The sequence below is a fragment of the Chionomys nivalis genome, chromosome X, assembly GCF_950005125.1.
Source record: "Chionomys nivalis chromosome X, mChiNiv1.1, whole genome shotgun sequence".
In the NCBI taxonomy this organism is placed as follows: domain Eukaryota; kingdom Metazoa; phylum Chordata; class Mammalia; order Rodentia; family Cricetidae; genus Chionomys; species Chionomys nivalis.
The window spans coordinates 94,554,035-94,573,336 of NC_080112.1; the positions used below are offsets into that span (position 1 = coordinate 94,554,035).

The 19,302-nt window shown below is 41.7% G+C and overlaps 1 protein-coding gene across 3 annotated transcripts in view; it reads right to left on the minus strand.

Moving 5' to 3' along the window:
• Positions 1 to 7,203: 7,203 nt before the first annotated feature.
• Mid2 (midline 2) overlaps positions 7,204 to 19,302 on the minus strand; it is a 99,619-nt gene continuing 87,520 nt past the window's right edge. For all 3 annotated transcript variants that reach the window (XM_057759665.1, XM_057759664.1, XM_057759666.1), the window contains exons 8-10: positions 13,474 to 13,635; positions 11,821 to 12,028; positions 7,204 to 11,456 (exon numbers count right to left, since the gene is read on the minus strand). In XM_057759665.1, the coding sequence (XP_057615648.1) occupies positions 11,054 to 11,456; positions 11,821 to 12,028; positions 13,474 to 13,635 (773 nt within the window). In that variant the 3' untranslated portion in view covers positions 7,204 to 11,053. The remainder of the gene's footprint in view (positions 11,457 to 11,820; positions 12,029 to 13,473; positions 13,636 to 19,302) is intronic.

The window sequence follows — 19,302 nt, forward strand, 5'->3', positions numbered from 1 at the left end:
CTAGCAACCTCTCACAGCAGGGACCACTGACAAGTGGTCCAAAAGAAAACTAAAACGAAAAATCTAAGGCGGGCAGGCAACCCTGGGTTGTCTAATGACGTTTTTGGCTAAGGGAAGCAATCCAGAAATGAATGTCAGCAAAGAACTCAACTGTAGCTGTGAAGGCCATGGTTGGGGCTGTCCTCCCATTTCTAGAAACACCAGAAGATTTCCAGGAGCTCAACGGTCAATTCCTTGGGTTCAGAGAAATGGTTAAGCTGACCAAAATGGGGAAAATCACCAACTGAAGCTGTTAGTATGAGTAGAGGTCACGCCCAGGCAGATGGAACACATGATTGTTGTGGAAAAAAATACCTGGTTCTGGATCCCGACCCCAGGAGAGCCTCCCGAGTCTCATGGCACCAATGAAATTACCTGGCATAAGTGAGAAGGAAATGCAGAACTCGCAACAAACCCACTTAGGAGTTTATTCGGGGTTGTATAGGCTTGGTGAGGTCGGTGTGCAGAAGGAGAGAGAGAGAGAGAGAGAGAGAGAGAGAGAAAGAGAGAGAGAGAGAGAGAGCGCTGAAGATCATGGGTCCAGCTTTTAAGGGCTGCCTAGTGCATGCACACAGGGGGAATGAGGTGGTTATGTTATACGCAGATGACGGAGCTCACACATGCACAGAAGGGCTCACGTAGCTGTGTCATATGTAGGTGATGCAACCATGCCGCACGTGGGTCACGCATGAGGGCTTGTTCGCACATGCGTGGCACTGGAACCTGGAAGTGTCAGTTATATTGTGGCTGAATCATAACAGGATGAATGAAGAGGTGATGGAAAGACAGAGGATCGAGGTGGGTTTTTTGTTTTTAATTAATCTGGGGGAATTCATTTGGGGGTATGCTTCAGGGTAAGGGTGGATATGGAGGGACTGGGAGGTGAGCAGGATTGGGTGCATGATGTGAAATTCCCAAAGAATCAATAAAGAATTATGTTATTTTTAAAAGACCAATTTTAGTGAGACATATCTGTAATACCAACACTTGGGGAGAATGACTCAGGACACTCAGGAGTTTGAGCTAAACCTGGCCTAGATAGTAATATATTACCCCAAACGTAAAATTTATCCATGGGCAGGTAAGATGGCTCAATGGGTAAAGATTCCTATCACCAAGTCTAAGGTCTCTGGGACTCACATGGTGGAAGGAGAGCACAGACTCCTGCAATTTATCCTCTGAGAGCTACATGTGCTCCATGACACATGTAGACCACACACACACACAAATTATGATAAAAGTTTTGTTTTAAAAAATATTCATGCATAAGCTGGAGAGATTCCTCAGTTAAGAGCATTTGCTGCTCCTCCAGAGGAACAGAGTTCAGTTCCCAACACCGATGTCAGACAGTTCACAATAGGCTGTAACTCTGTAACTCCAGTTCTGGGGAATCTGACACTGATACTTCCACAAGTATCTTTGCATTCATCACACACACACACAGAGAGAGAGGGGGGGGGAGAGGGAGAGAGAGAGGGGGAGAGGGAGAGAGAGAATAGATAAATATTAAAATATTATTCATGCAATACAATTTATACTTGAAAACTTAAGAACCAGAGGACAGAACATTTGGCCCCTGTGATTCTCTGGCCTTGGTACTGAATCTTTCCGGATTCAGTTTTGGTATATTTGGATATTCCTTTAGTTCTCAGTCCATTCCTACCTGCTGTTCTATAGGGACGGGCAATAACAAAAGAGCAGGTGTGAAGATCAACAGAAGGGAAGGAGTGCAAAAATTCCTCAGCAGACCCCGACTTTACTTCCTTTTGCTTCCTGTGGCTCCCACCTTTATCGCAGGAAAATTAAACCTTTATCAAAGAAAGGCTTTACCCCACCACTCTGGAGTCCTTGCGACTATCCAACTAGGCTCTGTAGGCAAATTTGGCCCACAGCCAGTCTGAATCTTAGAAGAATGCCTATAATTCTCTTCCCAGAGCACAGTAGAATGGGAGTCTGGGGGAGACTGCTTCAAGCCCATATTGCATTTGCCTCCTTACGTCTCCATAGGAAAGCTGTCATCATCAGTCACTTCACTTTGCTTCCAAACATGTGGGTTCTGATGGGACCCAAGGCTTTCTAATCATTTTCTTCAGAATAGATCCTAGAATATAAAGCCAACCCATAGTGTAAGCAGACTTGACTTCTAAGTAATGGAACATTCTCCAACATACACGAAAGTCCTCAGGCCTTTTGAGGGGAGAGCATTCTTCCTGGTATTTGGGGTAAGGACAACCAGAAGCTATACTTTTTAACTGATGTTTCCTTTCACCAAATCTGAAAAGCCTTCCATTGTATCTTTACCACTGCATCTGTCCGGCCTTGAACTCAGCCTTGCCTTGTGTGTATTTGACAGCTACTGCTATAAATTTCACATTTCTGGTACATTATAGCACCTTCTTTTATTTCTGAAGAAGCTGAGCTGAACAAACACATGTAAATTATAATGGGCTGTTTCCTGCCAGCTTACATCGCAGGGAAAGTTCCATTTTCTGGGCTTTCTAATCTCACTGGGAAAGTAGCAGATCCCCAGTGCGGTGTGAGAGGAGGCCAGCTTCACAGACACCAGAGATTGCACTTATATTCCATCATTTAAAAGATCCTTTTTGTTCCAAAATGTGTCTACTATAAGCCCACCACCACATTATCAGCTGATTGATTGATTTACTGTTTTCTTTTTTGCAGGCTGATTTCAAGACAGGCATATGCCACCACATCTGGCTTCAGCTGACCCTTTAAAATCTGAAAATTCAGCCAGGCGGTGGAGGCACACGCCTTTAATCCCAGCACTCGGGAGGTGGAGGCAGGTAGAACTCTGTGAGTTTGAGACCAGCCTGGTCTACAAGAGCTAGTTCCAGGACAGGCTCCAAAGCTACAGAGAAACCCTGTCTCAAAAAACCAAATAGATAGATGATAGATAGATAGATAGATAGATAGATAGATAGATAGATAGATAGATAGATAGATAGATGATAGATAGATGATAGATAAAGCAACAACTAAATAAATAAAATCTGAAAATTCAAAATTTCCCTCCTCACCTTGTGAGCCCTGAATTACATAATGAATTGTCTCTTGAAGGTCCTTGTTACTATTTCCCTGGTTTCTGAGAAGAAAGAACATAGTTTACAAGAGCATTCGTTACTTTTTTTTTCCTGTTGTGATAAAAGCAACTCAGGAAAGGGTTTCTTCTGACTCACAGCTTACAGGTATAGTCAGTCTACTATGGCAGAAGTCATGTCAGCATAATTTGGAGGCAGTTGGTCCCATTGCATCCACAATGAGAAAGCAGAAAGATAAAAGCTGTCCTAGTCTGAGACCGCAGCATACTACAGAATGGTGCTGCCCAGATTTTTGTTGATCGTTCCCACTTCTACTGACCCCATCTAGGAACTTCCATAGACATATCCAGATGTTTATGAGTCTAGATCCCGTTAATTTGATGGTATTAATACATACAGTAGGGATATAAGTTGCCGACAGTCTTCCATTAGCACATTATTGGGAAGTAATTTATCAATCCTTCTAATTGTTTCCTGAATTTAAAGAGCCCGGTTTTCAATAACAATGTTAAGAAAACCTCACGGGAGTGTTGGGTCAGAAGTCAGGGCCTGATAAAGATTGCATACGTGGTGGTGCTAAAGTTACCAAAAACAAACCTTGAAATAGACAGGGTAGCCTTCATGTCAGTTTGCTGATCGGGTTGTATTCTAATTTTATTTTACAACAGTTTCTAAGAATCTACTATGCACAAGTCTGTATCTTGGTAAGAGCTTCTACTCTCATCTATGTATGTCTAGAAATATTTCCTTTCTCAATTACCAATAATTCATAAAATGCAGAGATTTAAAACAATAAGGGGTAATTATTGAATGGCACACTCTATTATAAATATTAGCAATAGCTTTCATCTTAGTATCTCCCCACAGTAATGGAAAGAGTGCTGGGAACCTAATAGAGAGTGAATTCTTTTTTTCTTTTTCTTTTTTTATTATTACAAATTTTCTCCTCCTCCCCTCCTCCCACTCCCCTCCTCCTCCCCCCATTCCCCCTCACTCCCCCTCCCTCTCCTGTCCAAAGAGTAGTCAGGGTTCCCTTCCCTATGGGAAGACCAAGGTCCTTCCCCCTCCATCCAGGTCTAGGAAGGTGAGGTCCAAACAGGCTAGGCTCCCACAAAGCCAGTACATGGAATAGAATTAAAACCCAGTGTCATTGTCCTTGGCTTCTCAGTCAGCACTCATTGTCCAACACGTTCAGAGAGTCCGGTTTGATCACATGCTCCATCAGTGCCAGTCCAGCTGGCCTTGGCGAGTTCCCAATAGATCAGCCCCACCGTCTCAGTGGGTGGGTGCACCCCTCATGGTCCTGATTTCCTTGCTCATGTTCTCCCTCCTTCTGTTCCTCATTTGGACCTTGGGAACTCAGTCCATTGCTCCAATGTGGGTCTCCGTCTCTATCTCCATCCATCGCCAGATGAAGGTTCTATGGTGATATGCAAGATATTCATCAGAGAGTAAATTTTTAAGCATAATTTCTCTATTGATTCCTTAGAAATGCCACGTCATGTACCCCAATCCCACCCACCTCCCAGTCCCTCCATATCTGCCCTTCACTCCTGCAACCTTCCTCCTCACAAAAGAAAAATTTTAAAAATTAAAACCAAAACAAAACAAACAAAACCCACTTTTTCTTTCTCACCCTCCCCATTCATCTGGGTGGCATTGGGACCTAAGGTGCACTGTACAGCATACCCGCCTGTCCCATCAGCTTTGCTTGCCAGTGGTCACTGGCAAGGAGTCACTGGTCTGCTTCAAGGCCTCTGGCATACCATGACTACCGGACCGTCCCCGAAACTCCTCAAGTTATAAAGGTCCTGTGGGTCCAGCTCCTCAGGTCAAGTCCCTTCACACGCTCCAGGAGGTCATAAATGGGGTAGATGTTAGGGTGGGTCAACCCAAGCCCCTGGATGTGGACCTGGGTGACAACTGAGCTCAGACCCTGCTTTGGGGCCAGCCCCTCAGGTGATGGGTGGAGCCTGGTCTCCTAGGCTCACATCAGCAGGGCCAGTTCTCCCTTGCTTGTAGTAAGGGGTGGGGCCATCTCTTCAGAGTGCAAGGGGCCAGCTCTCTGGTGTCCAGGTCATTGCGGCCAGCTCTTCCATGAGAGTCGGAGTCAGATCTCTTGCTGCAATGTCCAGAGAGGGACAGGGGCAGCTTTCTCGAGGCCAGCAAAGGGCAGGGCCCGCTCGGCCTGGCCTCCAGATTTCATCATGCATGGTTTTGATGCCCCCTGTGCTAACATGGGCCACAGACATCAATACAGACCCCAGCTGCAGTAGGACCATGAACTTGGACATGGCTCTGGGTAACAGTTCAGTTCTAGGTATCACCATGACCCCTGTGGTTGCTCAAGTTACCCAGATCAGTAGGGCCCCGGTCACAGCACGGGTCTCAACAACCACCATAGTCTCAGGTGGCTGACCAGACTCCAGGCATCTGTAAGGCCCTTGGTGGTAACAGAAGCCATGGACATCAACTCAGACCCAGAGATACCACTTGGCAGTAGCTCGAACCTGGGCAACGCCATGGCCACAGGTGGCAGCACAGACTACTCAGATCAGCATAGCCCTAGTGACTGCATAGCTCTTGAACACCAACATGGCCCCATGTGGCAGCCCAGACCCTGAGCATCCACATGGCCTTCGATGGTAACAGGAGCCACGGCCATCAACACAGACCCTGATTGCTGTAAGACCACACACCCAGACATGGGCTTCAGCTGCAGCTCTGACCCAAACATCACCATGATACCGGGTAGCAGAGCAGGCCACTCTGTATGTATCTGTATGGGCCTAGGCTACATACAATATGACCCTCAGGTACCAACATGGCTTCGGGTGGCAACCCAGATCCTGGGCACTGGCATGGCCCTTGGTGGAAACAGGAGCCATGTACATCAACACTGACCCTGCTGCAGCAGGGCCATGGAGTAAATGTTTCTTTTTTTTTTTTTTTTTTTTTTTGCCTCTGCTTCCCAAGTGCTGGGATTAAAGGCATGTGCCACCACTGCCCGGTCTGTAAATGTTTCTGAAATGACCAGACCAAACAAGTCACAAGTGTATATTCGTATGTTGTGCCCAGCAGTTATAAGAAGACCACTTTGATCCTCCATGCCTGGAATTTCATAGAGAAAAAGCCATTCTCATTAGCTACCATGCCATATATGTTGTTATGTATGGTTCAGCTTCATTGACACTCTGACTGTTTCCGTTCCTAGGCGGGGGGGGGGGCGGGGGGGGAACGACAGGGACATGAAAGACCCTTGCTTTTTCTGCTACCACACTGATTGAAGCTGGCCTTTCCAAATATCCATCTTTCTCTCTCTCTCTCTCTCTCTCTCTCTCTCTCTCTCTCTCTCTCTCTCTCTTGCACGCACGCGTGCACACACACATGTTATCCACACCCTAGTTGTAGACAACAACAGCTTCATATTTGGTAGTCATCTAGGCTACTAATAAGCCATTAAAACCATAGTGTTTCAAGTTCTTGTCTCCTTTGTGTATTAATTCTTTTGCCTTTGAGTTATGCATCCCTGGTCTGACCATTTTCTTCAAGCCATTTCTCTACTTCCTAGACTGGTTCACTCCATGTTTACATGGCCTTTTCATTTCCATGCAATGGCAACGCTGAATAGGATATGTCAAATCCCAGGTCCTCTTCCAGGCCAGATGTTTAACAGTAAGTCAGTCATCTTACTTAATTGTGATCATCTTCTGGTCTTACCTAATGGATTCTAGCAGCGGGAGGTTAATTGTTCTTTAATTCTTGCCTTCTGCTGCAATATCTGAAGCTAGATGAATCATGTTCATGATTCATGAATCATGGACCTTAGATCTTTATTTCTTTAGATGTTTTGACTATAGTCTTCTCCTAAAACCAAAGTCTTCATAATTGGACCTCAAATTTAAAACCTCATAGATCTTTACTTACTGAGATCTCTACCAATTACATGGTTATTGGTGCACACACACAACACACACACATACACACACACACTCCCTGAGCCACATACCTAGTTCTGGGAACTCATGACCATCTTTCGTTTAGTCTTTTCCCCAATAAGCTACAATGAGAGACATCCAACAACTCATGAATACATATATATTTATTTAATTCATAATATAGCATTTTGGATGGGTTGGGATCTTTAGAGAGGGGTGAGACTGTGTAATCCACAGATGCTCATGTTTCTATTACTAGGAGAGAAACTATTCGTCCAGAGCTCCCAGTACAAACAAGCCTGGGGTAAAGCATTAGATAAAAAATAGTCCAACAATAGTCTAATAAATATTCTAGCCAATAACAATAACACAGCATATCTCTGAAGCTGGCAGACCACACCATAAAAGGCAGTTTCGCCTGACCTGATAGCAGTAAGTCTGGCCAACTTGTAATGCACAGCCAAATACAGCCCAGTGGCTGTCAGGCTGGAATCGGCTTCAGGAGCTACAAATAATTGTGGGAGTGGTTTATGTCTACCTGCCTCACATTCTCCATTCCTTGAAAGAAAGGGGTTTCAGCCTCTGAGCTTATTTAAATAGTCCATCCATGAATTGATCCATCCAGGTAGTCATATACAAATATGTAAACCATGGAAGCTGAGAGAATTCACCTAGAATGCTTGAGCTGAAAAGCATGTATAAGTGATATTTGCTGCAATATGAACTTCACTGCATCCAAAGACACACAATGGAATTACATAATAAAAACACAGCCAGATGCAGTTACTCTTACAAGTAGCAAGAACATCAATGTGGCATTAAAATTTCTTCCGTATTCTCAAAACAAGCTTAGTTTTATTTTGTGCTTTCTTCAACAAGACAATAGAAAAAGTGGAAACAAGCATAAATTGCAGACAGAAAATAATTCTCTAGGAGAAAAAGTTCTGAATAGTTAGATCAAGTAAAGCAACAATGACCACGTTTATGGAATCACATTTCCTTATGATGTTAAATGTAGGTCATGTTCTGTTTGTGCAACTGGCTTTAGCTAGAGGTAGCCTCTGGTCCCTGCCATTGCCAGTATTTTATGAAAGTCCTTAAGTTTACTGAAGTAAATGTCTGGGACCCATCATAGCCCTCTGAGTGATTCATCACCACGTTCTTTCTTGGAAGGCATTTCAATTACGTGCCTCAGAAGTTGGGATTTCAGAGTCAAGCTTCATTGCTTACCACAAACCCTATTTAATTTCCCAGTTTATATTTCAGTAGCCTATTTCAGTAGGCTTAACTATGCCTATAATGAAAACTTAAATCTACCTTCAAAGAACAATACGGTTCATTGAAGTTCATGAAAACATGAAATGTTATTGGGAACATGATACCACTTGCTCCAAAGACAATTCTCCATAATAACTGCCAATCTGGAACAATGTTCTTTTGTACATCTACAAACTAATATCAATACAGACTAAATAAGTAACCAACTTGTCAAAGAATAACAAATACCACTAGCGGACATTACAGTCAAACAGAACAATTTTGGTTATTCATTTGTTCATTCGTACGCTCTTTCAACAAGCATTAGTCAGGCAACTACTTTGCTCCAGACACTGTGCTGGGTCTTAAAATTACAGCAACAACAAAAGCCACGGTCCTTACCCTCAAGTATTCCCACTCTAACCGGAAAGAGAATTACTATACATTAAACTTTTGTGTGAATCAGAATAACCTGAGAAGTTTGTCACAAATCTAAGGGTTTTTTTTTATGTTCCCAGATAGTGTAATTAAATATATCAGGAGTAAAAGCCAAGTATCAATTGTTTCAAGGAACAAATCATGGAGGGTGGTTCTAAAATGGGCCTTCTGAAAATGACCTTCTGAGAAATACTATCATACAATGTGATTATTGCTGAGAGGGGGTGCTCAGTGTGCCAGGGGAGTGTCCCAGAGGGCCACATATGCCAGTTTGGGAGGTCACTAGTTAACTGAGGGAAAGGTAGTCCCAGCTGCAGTCAAAAGTAGAATGGGGAATAAAGCTTTGTTCCTAGAACTAAAACTTAAAAGGGCACAAAAACCAAATGACTAGTGTTGGGCATGTTGGTGGCACACATAGTGGATGCCAGGTGCCGTGCTAGGCAACTGATATACACTACCTTTATAAACCTTCGCACCAGTCTTATAAAATAAAATCATTTTACAGAAGAGGAAACAGGCTCGGAGAAGTGCTTTCCTGAGGTCACACTGCTAGTTAGCTGGCAGAGAAGCTAGGACTATCTCAATCTCAAGGCTGGGAGCCTTCTAATACCACGAGCTTGTTACCAGCACTGCTAAGCTGTACCGGGGTTGCCTATTCCCTGATGAGCCATAAGGTACATATGATATTTAAAGTCAAAGGAACTGACTTTGCCACTTGACTTGTAAATCTGAGCCTTTTCTTTTGTCTGGCCGCTGATCTTGCTTCTCATGGTAGATAGCAAACACTCCATAAGTGTTATTAGGTGAGATTTACAGCGATATATTGTCTCTTATGCGTAAGAGTGAGTCATTTGGCAGCAAGGACTGAATTTTAGTAATATGTGCACTCTTGCAGTTGTAGTGTGGCATCTAACAGTTCATTGAACAAATTAATAAATAAGAATCTGCCATGTTGGTAGAAAGAGGGGCAAACATTTGACACTGCGTCGAGGCTACATACAACCCAGGTAATGGCTACTACTGTCATTTTATAGCCACACAGCCGTAATCACTTTACGACTGCCAAGGAGTGGACTTTGCTCCTGGGAGAAGATTCTATTTCTCTGGCGTTTCCAATCTCTGCAAAATAATTGGTGAAATCACAAGCCATGAAGCTCAATTTCCTTTAACTAGTCTGCTGAAAAGTAGGATGGGATTTGTGCTATTTGTCATGAAGGGGATGCTGAGCGAGTGAATAACGTAAACAAAATCACAAAAGAATGAGTATTGATCCTATGAAGGAAAATAGCATTTCAGGAGTGCTCCATCTGAAAATACATTTGTATTCATAGAGTTGTTGAACCTGTAACACTATTCTTACTGACCAAGTAAGGCGAGTTCTGAAGAAACTCCATTAAGGAACTCTATTTTTTAGCTTAAGTCTAATAACTATGTATTTGAGAGTAACAAAACTATATTTCTTTGAAATATTCTATGACAATTTTTAATAATTCAAATAAATCTCTATTAAATAATATTAATGAAATTATGCTACATGGCACACTTCTACTGGAATCAATTTTCAATGTAGCATTAGCATCTATTATATCATCTTGTCCACAGATCTCTCCTAATCTAACCAAAAGCTCTTCTCACTTCTTGCATTGTGATTGCATGTGTTTGTATGTGTGACAAGAGGGGAGAAAGGAAGGCTACAAAGGGAGGAAGAGAACAATGTCAGTCTACTGTGATGTTTCATCTCGGGAATAAGAATGGACAGTATAATTTATTTTCCTTCTCAATGTGTTTCCCACTTAAATGAACAAATTAAGATTTATTGTATATATGTAATAGATAAAATGAACTACGTCATTTTGCTCATAAAATGAATTCAGTCATTTTATATATTATATATACACATGTATGATATTCTCATAACACCTCGATTGTTAGTTTATTAACATATAATATGCAATAATTAGACACTGTGCAAATTCTACCTGGTCAAACTAGCCGCTGCTAGAAAGGCTAATTCCTTCCAGTATCATTTATACTCCCAAATCACTGGGAATTTTTAATTCTCCAATGATGACAGAGATAGTCTCTAAAATTCTTCCCCAGTGGCATGAACCCAGACTATTCAGATAATTTGTTCTGAGTAACTCAATACATCAATTCAAACATAAGCTTTAATGCACAAAAATTAAATCTACAATATCTAGTTATTTAGGACGGGTGCTTCCAATGAACTTTCTTTTGTATCTCATATGGAACACTAATGGAGACTTAGGAGGGGAAGAGTGCTGAACTGGAGAGCCAGTGAATTACATGCTCTCTTGACACTTAATGGCAAGCTTTCATCCCGGACACATAGGGGGATTCTTGAGGCCTGCAGTTGCATTCCTGCCGCTCGGGATAATCAATAAAATCTGGGGCAGGCAAGCCAGACAGGATCATTAGGGATTTGTTCCAGATTGTGAATGTTGGACAAACTGGAAGAATGAAGGTCACATCGAAAGTGTGGAGATGGAGAGAGTTAGCCGGGTCATAGAAAGACAGCATGTTGTTGTCATAATCCAAGAGGACCCCGAGCCGCTTCAGCTGTGGAGGCACATCCACCAGCATTTCCTTGTTGTTATGCCTCACCACGAAGTTACTATTGCACCGCGAGAAGACCCAGGAGGAGGCATTCTTGCCAATCCACTCATTCTTCGGGGCTGATTTGTAGGCAATGCCAATTGCATACCTGAGACCATGGGGAAGACAGAAAAATACTTAGGAATGATATGAGCTGTGATAGACATTTTTTAGGACTTATGAGTGACTATGTGCTTGTTCCTTTAAAAAATTACATTTACATACATAATGATAACATCATCGGAGCTTGCAGAGCCAGCAATTACAGTGATACATCATTTCCCATCGCCTAGCTCACTATATTTCCCATGATTTTATCTTTTAAAAGTCAGCCAAGTTTTCTAGGACTGGTTCCTATTGCGTACATCTTAACTTTGACTTATTGTTATTTTAGTTGTGCTGTGGAACGGAATCTCCTGGGAACCTAACGGTAGAGAAGATGGGGGGGAGGAAAGAAAAAAATATCCACTCACCATGTTGAAGAACCCATGACCACCTCCCAGTAGTGGCAGCCACTGTCAATGAATATATTTCCTGCTGCCCCATAACACCCCGTTCCACTAAATCTCTCCGGGGTATGGCTTTTCTTCAGAGAGCTCTCATCCTTCTCCATCTGCAATCCATCATTAGAGATCTTCAACTTCTTGTGAGTCATTTTGGGATCTAGTTTAAAGGGTTGGCCTGAAAAGGGTAGAAGAAAGCGGGGAAGTATGATAAAGCATTTAAGAACTGTGCCTTTCCCCTCCAGGATCATCATTAACAGAGGAGCCTCAATATGATGTTGATCCTCGAGTAAGGGCAGGTCAGCTGCAGTTTGGATTATATTAAGGAAGTAGGCAAGATGACACAATTTGACTGTAAGTCACCCCCCACCCCCCGTGCCAAAATAGCCTTCATGCAGGCATTATTTTCCCTCTGTGTGGAAAATGTCCGTCTCTCATATCAGCCTTTTGCTGGAAGCCATATTCCAAGCACATGGGAGCTAATAAAGTGCTCCCATCATGTATTATGAAATTAAAAGGGACCAAGCAAAGTCTCACTTCCTCTTGGTTTATTTCAGTGAGTGCGTTGGGATTTGGGTAGCTTTTAAAGAATGTTGCAAAGGTTGAGGTAGGAAAGTCTCTGTGTTAATGAGGCGATTGCTCAGAACAGAAAAGAAACTGAGAAGAGCTCAGCAACAGGAGATACTGGTTTTCTTGAAATTAGGGTGTATATAGAATCTGGCAACTTTGCTGCAGTGGCTGCTCCACCATCGATGATGAGAGCTAGCATTGCTTCACTGCAGCAACTCACAACCATATGGCAAAAGCACTGTCCCAGGGCCCAGGTCCTGGCTGTGGCCAGAGCGTTAGTACACAATATGCTTCTGTGACAGACACCACGTACTAATTAATACAGCGCCACTTTCTTCTATTTTTCTCTCTTAGTCTTCCTGCCTTCCTTGCTACAAGGATAGCTAATAAGAAGAAAGCTGAAGTCAAACAGATTGGAAGAAATGTCCAGTTAAGCTTCTGTTTTCTTGATTAAAAGATTACCAACTTTTCTCTTCTTCTTCCTGTCTTAAGGGAAACAGAGCATCAGCAGCTGCACTGGTTATCTGGTGGCCTTGTGGATAAGCAAAGACATAAAGAAGGAGCTCCAGCCTTCCACAAGATCTCAGAGCTGCTATACTAGCCATCAACAGGCTACCCTCAAACTTCTTGCAATGTATGACAGGCAGTTAAAAAACAGACAGACAAGCAAAGACCACTATTCACTTAAGCTACTGGGAAATGCCTGTTAAAGTCCATCAGTTGTGACCAAGAGCATTCCTAACAGGTACGGCTTCTCTGTGGTACAGCTTTGTAGACCATCATTAATAATACTCTTTAAGCATGGTAGACAGGGGTGGAGGGCAGATAAAAACCCTTCCCTAATTTCTTTCCGAGCCACACACGATTCTCTATATCTTAGTCCACAAACAGCTGTGGGCACCAGCAAATCCCATACACAAAGCTCACAACAGCGAAGCTCCCCCACCCGCTGCTACTGTTCTCACACATTACTATCGGAGTCTCTCGGGCTAATTGGCCTCCCTGGCCCAGAGAGGAAAATGGGTCTTTCGTTCTAGAATCTCTACAACGTACTGTTTGTTTTCAGTCTGGTGGGTTCGCTGTTCCGGCTGCCTGCTTGATTTATGGCTTTCACAATAAAGATGTAGCGTGTCCCACTCTGGAGGCCATGCACTGTGTAATGGTTCTGTTTAATGTTGGGCACAATCATCCAGCTATCCACTGAATTATACAGGCCTGTGAAGTGGGGGAAAATGAAGGCATCAATCAATAGGTAAAAAAACCTAGGATTAAAGCAACAACAACAAAAAATACCAAGAATCAATCATAACCCACCGATGTGAATTCATTTTGTTTCTTCTGAGCCTTGAAAGATATAATGAGAGGAACCAGTACTTATGATTCCATTATTAATTTATTTGCCACACACTTAGACTTGTGCCAGGCTTCTGGCATCTAGCAACCACTGACCAAGGCTAATTTATCTCTCTCTCTCTTTCTCTTTCTCTCTCTCTCTTTTTTTTTTTTTTTTTTTTTGGCAAAAAACACAAGAATGGGCACTATTCCAAATGGTAGAATCCTCACAGTTACTGGCCTTTCTGTGCAAACTCAGCCCGGCCTTGCAGGAACGGAAAAGTTCCTGTACAGAGCTCAGCAACACGAAAGCTCGGAGCAGAAAGGACACCTAGGCATGAATTTCCTTCATTTCACAGGGCAAACAAGGATGGAAGGAAAGTGACTCGCCCATGGTCATACTTGGTGCTCAAAGTAGAACCCTGTGATCTTTTTCTCCTACACCAGTGATCTGTGCACTGTATCACGGTGTGTGGTGGGGAGGGGGTTGGCGAATGGCCAAATATAGCCTTTGTCCCTGTATGATGGTGAGGTTTTCAGAGCTATATTACTCTGCTTTCCCAACTCTTCTGCACCTGAATTTTCTAAAATTTCTGGATTCCAAAAGAAGTCAAGATGACATGACAAACCAGGGCAGGATCTGCTTGCTCTGATAGGACAGGCTTTTAGCTCTTCATGGCTTGATTCCTGTATTCTTCTGGGGTCATGTGGTCCACAATTATATTACTGTCCAAAAGATTTTTTTCTTTCCAAGCATGGAAAACGGTCTCAATAATGCTTTTGCTTTTGAAAATAATCTTTAGGTTACAAATATTAACTTAAACAGGGGGGAAATATATGTGATTTAAAGCAAGCATTTGGCTAGCTTTCAGGAAAACGAATCTATTCTGTTGGTTATTATTTTTTTCTTTCTCTCTACTGTTATCTGTTTCTCAATTGGTATACCATTTTAAAACACAATTCTACTTGAAAATGGAGAAGAAAGGACAAGGAAAATGAAGACAAAATTTAGTCATTATAATACGCCTCTAATGAAGGACTTAGTGAGATCAGAAATTAGATATCTTGTTATGACTACTTTACAAGGGATCTGATCAGGAGACTTAAAATTAATTTGAGGTTAGGTAGGAAAGGCCTAAATTAGAACTAGAAAGCAAATCGTAAACTGGGCACAGTGGTACGCCTGTAATCCCAGTGCCTCAGAAGTAGAGGCAGGAAAATCAATGACCTAACGGGCAGCCTCAGCTATAGAACAATTTCTAAGCTCAGTCAAGGCCATCTCAAAACATCAAATAAAAACCAAACAGACAAACAACCATCATAATAGGAAACAAAAAGATATACTATAGAAATAGCCCAACTTGGTTGAGATAGTAAATGACTCTTGTTGAAAAAGGAGAAGGGTTAGAACAAAGCTGTGGCCTGTGTTATCGTTGGACAGTATGAGCAACAAACCACAGAACTTTTATCACAAAGAAGATACTACAGGGTCTCCCAAAAGTTTTTTATAAAGCAGCTACAAATATTTTTTCACAGTGAAGTACCATGTAGCTATTATTATTATTATTTTTTTTTTTTTTGGTTTTTCGAGACAGGGTTTCTCTGTAGTTTTGGAGCCTGTTCTGGAACTAGCTCTTGTAGACCAGGCTGGTCTCGAATTCACAGAGATCCGCCTGCCTCTGCCTCCCAAGTGTGCCATATAAATATAAAGGCGTGCGCCACCACCGCCCAGCAAGTTATTTTTTTTTAAATATTTATTTATTATGTATACAATATTCTGTCTGTGTGTATGCCTGCAGGCCAGAAGAGGGCGCCAGAACTCTTTACAGATGGTTGTAAGCCACCATGTGGTTGCTGGGAATTGAACTCAGGACCTTTGAAAGAGCAGGCAATGCTCTTAACCACTGAGCCATCTCTCCAGCCCCCTATTTTTTTTTTTTTTTAAAGAACAAGGAGGATGCTCTCTCCAAGCTGACAGAGAATTAGTTCCAGGAAATACAGCCAACTGAAAACCCTAATTATAAAAGACCATATATAGTATATAGTATTTTCAAGGGAAATAGAAATAATAAACCATATTACATTTTCTTGGATTTACAAAAACAATAACCACAGTAAGTATAACCTAGGAAATAATAAGTTTGGCCACTTAGGAAGGTAATAGGGATACCAGAGAAAAGGGTAATTCTCTGAATATACTTTTTAGCATATTTTCTCTTTTAAGGAACTTTTTATTAAATAAATCAGTAAGTTTTCATTTCAAATTTGAAAAATACACATCAATTCAAAAGGTTAAAATTAAATCAATAAACAAAAATAGGAAAGATGGGGCTAAAGGCAAACTGAAACAAGTTAAACCCACTGCATCTTAAAGGAATACTGACCATAAAAAATACAGTTGAGGGGAGAACTGTTCAAGTGCTCCTCCAAGCAACTACATCCTCAGCCCCCGAGCAAATCAATTCTAAAAATATGATAGACATATGACAGGATTGAGCAAGCACACACCGATGCTGTTGAGACTCAAGAGTCTCGCCGTGGAGAAAAGAGCATGCAGCATAGGGAATGAGAGAAAGCAAGAGGGAGCTTGTGGTGATGAATGAGAAAGGAATGAACTTGATGCGGCTTGCATGGTATCCCGCAATGTCCCCCTCGTTCAAACTTTCCCTCCAGGAGAAGGCAGGAGGTTCATGAGACCCAGGAGGTAAACAAAGCCATCACACCTCTGGGAAAATGAAACTTGGAAGATTCTCTAAGGCCCCTCCCCCAGTTTTCCAGAAGGAGTAAACAACTACTGGGGGAGGAGACTTTGAGCAGCCCAGGTGAGGAGAAACCACTGAACCGCCTGCAAATTGTGCTGCTGAGAGCTCCAGGGTTGCAAATTTCCTAAACCATGACCCATGTGGTAGTGGGATTTTTGGTGATAAAGTTGCCTTTTTGAGCTATCCTTGCTTTTTCAAGTAACTTTTTACCCATATTCTTATAAGCTATTCCAATAAAAACACAGTGGTGCAGCAAGCTGGATTTTGTCTATTTTGAGTTCCCTTTCTGGGATAGGTAGGGGTGTGTGTGTGTGTGTGTGTGTGTGTGTGTGTGTGTGTGTGTGTTCAGCAAAAGCCTCTCACACAACACTGTATGACTTCTAAAATATTTACAGTTAGTCCTCTTTATCTGTGGGTTTTGCAATCAAGGATTGGATCAACTACAGATTTTTAGGGGGAGAGGGGGTTTAAGATAGAGTTTCTTTGTGTAGCCTCTCCTAAAACTCACTCTATAGACCAGGCTGGCCCTGAACTCACAGAGATCTTCTCTGCTTCCCAAGTGCTGGGATTAAAGGTATGCACCACCACGACCCAGCAGATTTTTAAGGTGTTTTTTTTTTTAAAAAAGATTTATTTATTTTTATTTTATGGGTGTTTATTGTGTGTGTGTGTGTGTGTGTGTGTGTGTGTGTGCACCAAGTGTATGCAGTAGCCACAGAGACTAGAAAAGAGTGTAAATCCCCTGGAACTGGAGTTACAGACAGTTGTGAGCTTCTATGTGAGTGCTGGAAAATTATGCTAGGTCCTCAGTAGAAACAGCTAGTACTCTTCAGCACTGGGCTGTCTTTCCAGCCCCAACAAACTACAGATTCAAAGATTGGAGACAGGACATTACCATGTAGCCCAAGCTAGCTAGAAATCCCCTATATAGAAAGAGACTGTCCTCAAATTCATGATTCCTCAACCTCAGGTATAGCTTCCCTGCATATGCCAAGATGTTTGAGGCTAAACACAGTTTTCTAAATTATATCTGCATAGAATATGTATGGTCTTTTTTCATACTATTCCCTAAACAATAGAATAACGATTTATAGAATTTATACTTTATAAAGCAATATATTCTACAAATGACTTAAAGTATATAGGAAGATGGTTATAGATTGTATGCAAACACTACACCATTTTATGTAGGGATTTGAGCCTTGAAAGATTCTGGGATCCTCAGCAGGTCATATAAACCAATCTCACCTGGATACTAACAGGCAATTATACATACTTCCATTTCTATACAGATGTGCACATATGTAGATTATATACATATGTATATGTGGTGGTTTTAATGAGAGTGCTTCCCATAGACTCAGATGCTTGGATACTCGATCTCTAGTTGGTAGGACTGTGTGGATAGGTTTAGGAGGTGTGACTGGAAGAAATATGTCCCTGAGGTTTTTAAAAGTCATATGCCATTCATAGTTCAGTCTTTCTGCTTCCTGTTTCAGTTCAAGGTGTGAGTTATCAGCCTGATGCTCCTGCTGCTATACCCTAACTATGCCTTCATAGGCTCTGGATCAATGACATCATAGACATCTAAGCCCCTGGAACCATAAGCCCAAAGAAACTCTTCTGGAAGTTGCCTTTGTCATGGTCCTTTATCACAGCAACAGAAGGGTGACAATTTAGTATATGATGTGAGTGGATATGTGTGTGTGCATATTACTAAGGTTTTACTTTCTAATATAATTGTCCTACTAAAAGTAAACAGGGCTCCTGGGAAAATAGCTGACTTGAAGGTTTGGACAGCATAAAGTTAAAAAGAGTCGTCAGTATTTTTTGTTAGGCCAGAAAGCAAAACAAAATGCTCACAAAAGGAATAGAAGAATATCACACAAACCCTGGAGTTGCCTTGAAAGGCTCTCAATGGCTAAATCCGGGACATTTACACAAGAAAAATGAAGGTACTAAGGAATTCTAAATTATTGATAAAAATGTATCCACAAGTCTCCACTGATGAATAAATAAAAAAGATGAAATAGAGAGGCTCTTGCTACACAGAAGAATATTGAGTGACAATTTGTGAGTGTGGGACAGAGTGTGCAGCAGGAAACCGGTCATTTCACAATCATCATATGAAGACTGTATAGGTATCAGTTGATGCCTAGCTGGGGGTAAGAATGGGCTGAGATGGGTTTGACGAAGAAGCGGAATTTTTTGTTTTGTTTTGTTTTAAAGCATCACCATACAGATTGCTTACTGGTAGCATAAAAAAAAACAGAAATACATAATTTTAATGATTCAGGTAACATAATGGTCAGATAATCAAAATTAGTACCAAGAATGTAATGTAAATGGGCATTGCGTGTATCCAGATATGATATCCTAAGAAGTATACTGTTATTATTATATTCTATCATCTACACATTATTCCAGCAAGGAACACATGACCTGAATATAACTGTGAGGAAGTATCAGATAAATCCGAATTAAGAAACAATGTGAGAAGAGATATAGACGTGCTATGTAGCCTAGGCTGGTCTTGAGCTATAATCCTTCACCTGGAATTACTGATGTGTATTACCACACCTAGAAAATGGGCACTGTTTTAAACAACAAGGATTATTAAAGACAAAGAAGGACTGAGGAAGCCTGCCAGGCTAAAGAAAGCCCAATATACGATAATTAAATGTAATGTTAAATCCTAGATTATCAAAGTCAATGCTGGGATATTTATATATTATAATGAATAGTATCGAATTAATTATCAAACCTGGAATGCAAATGGAGAGTTATA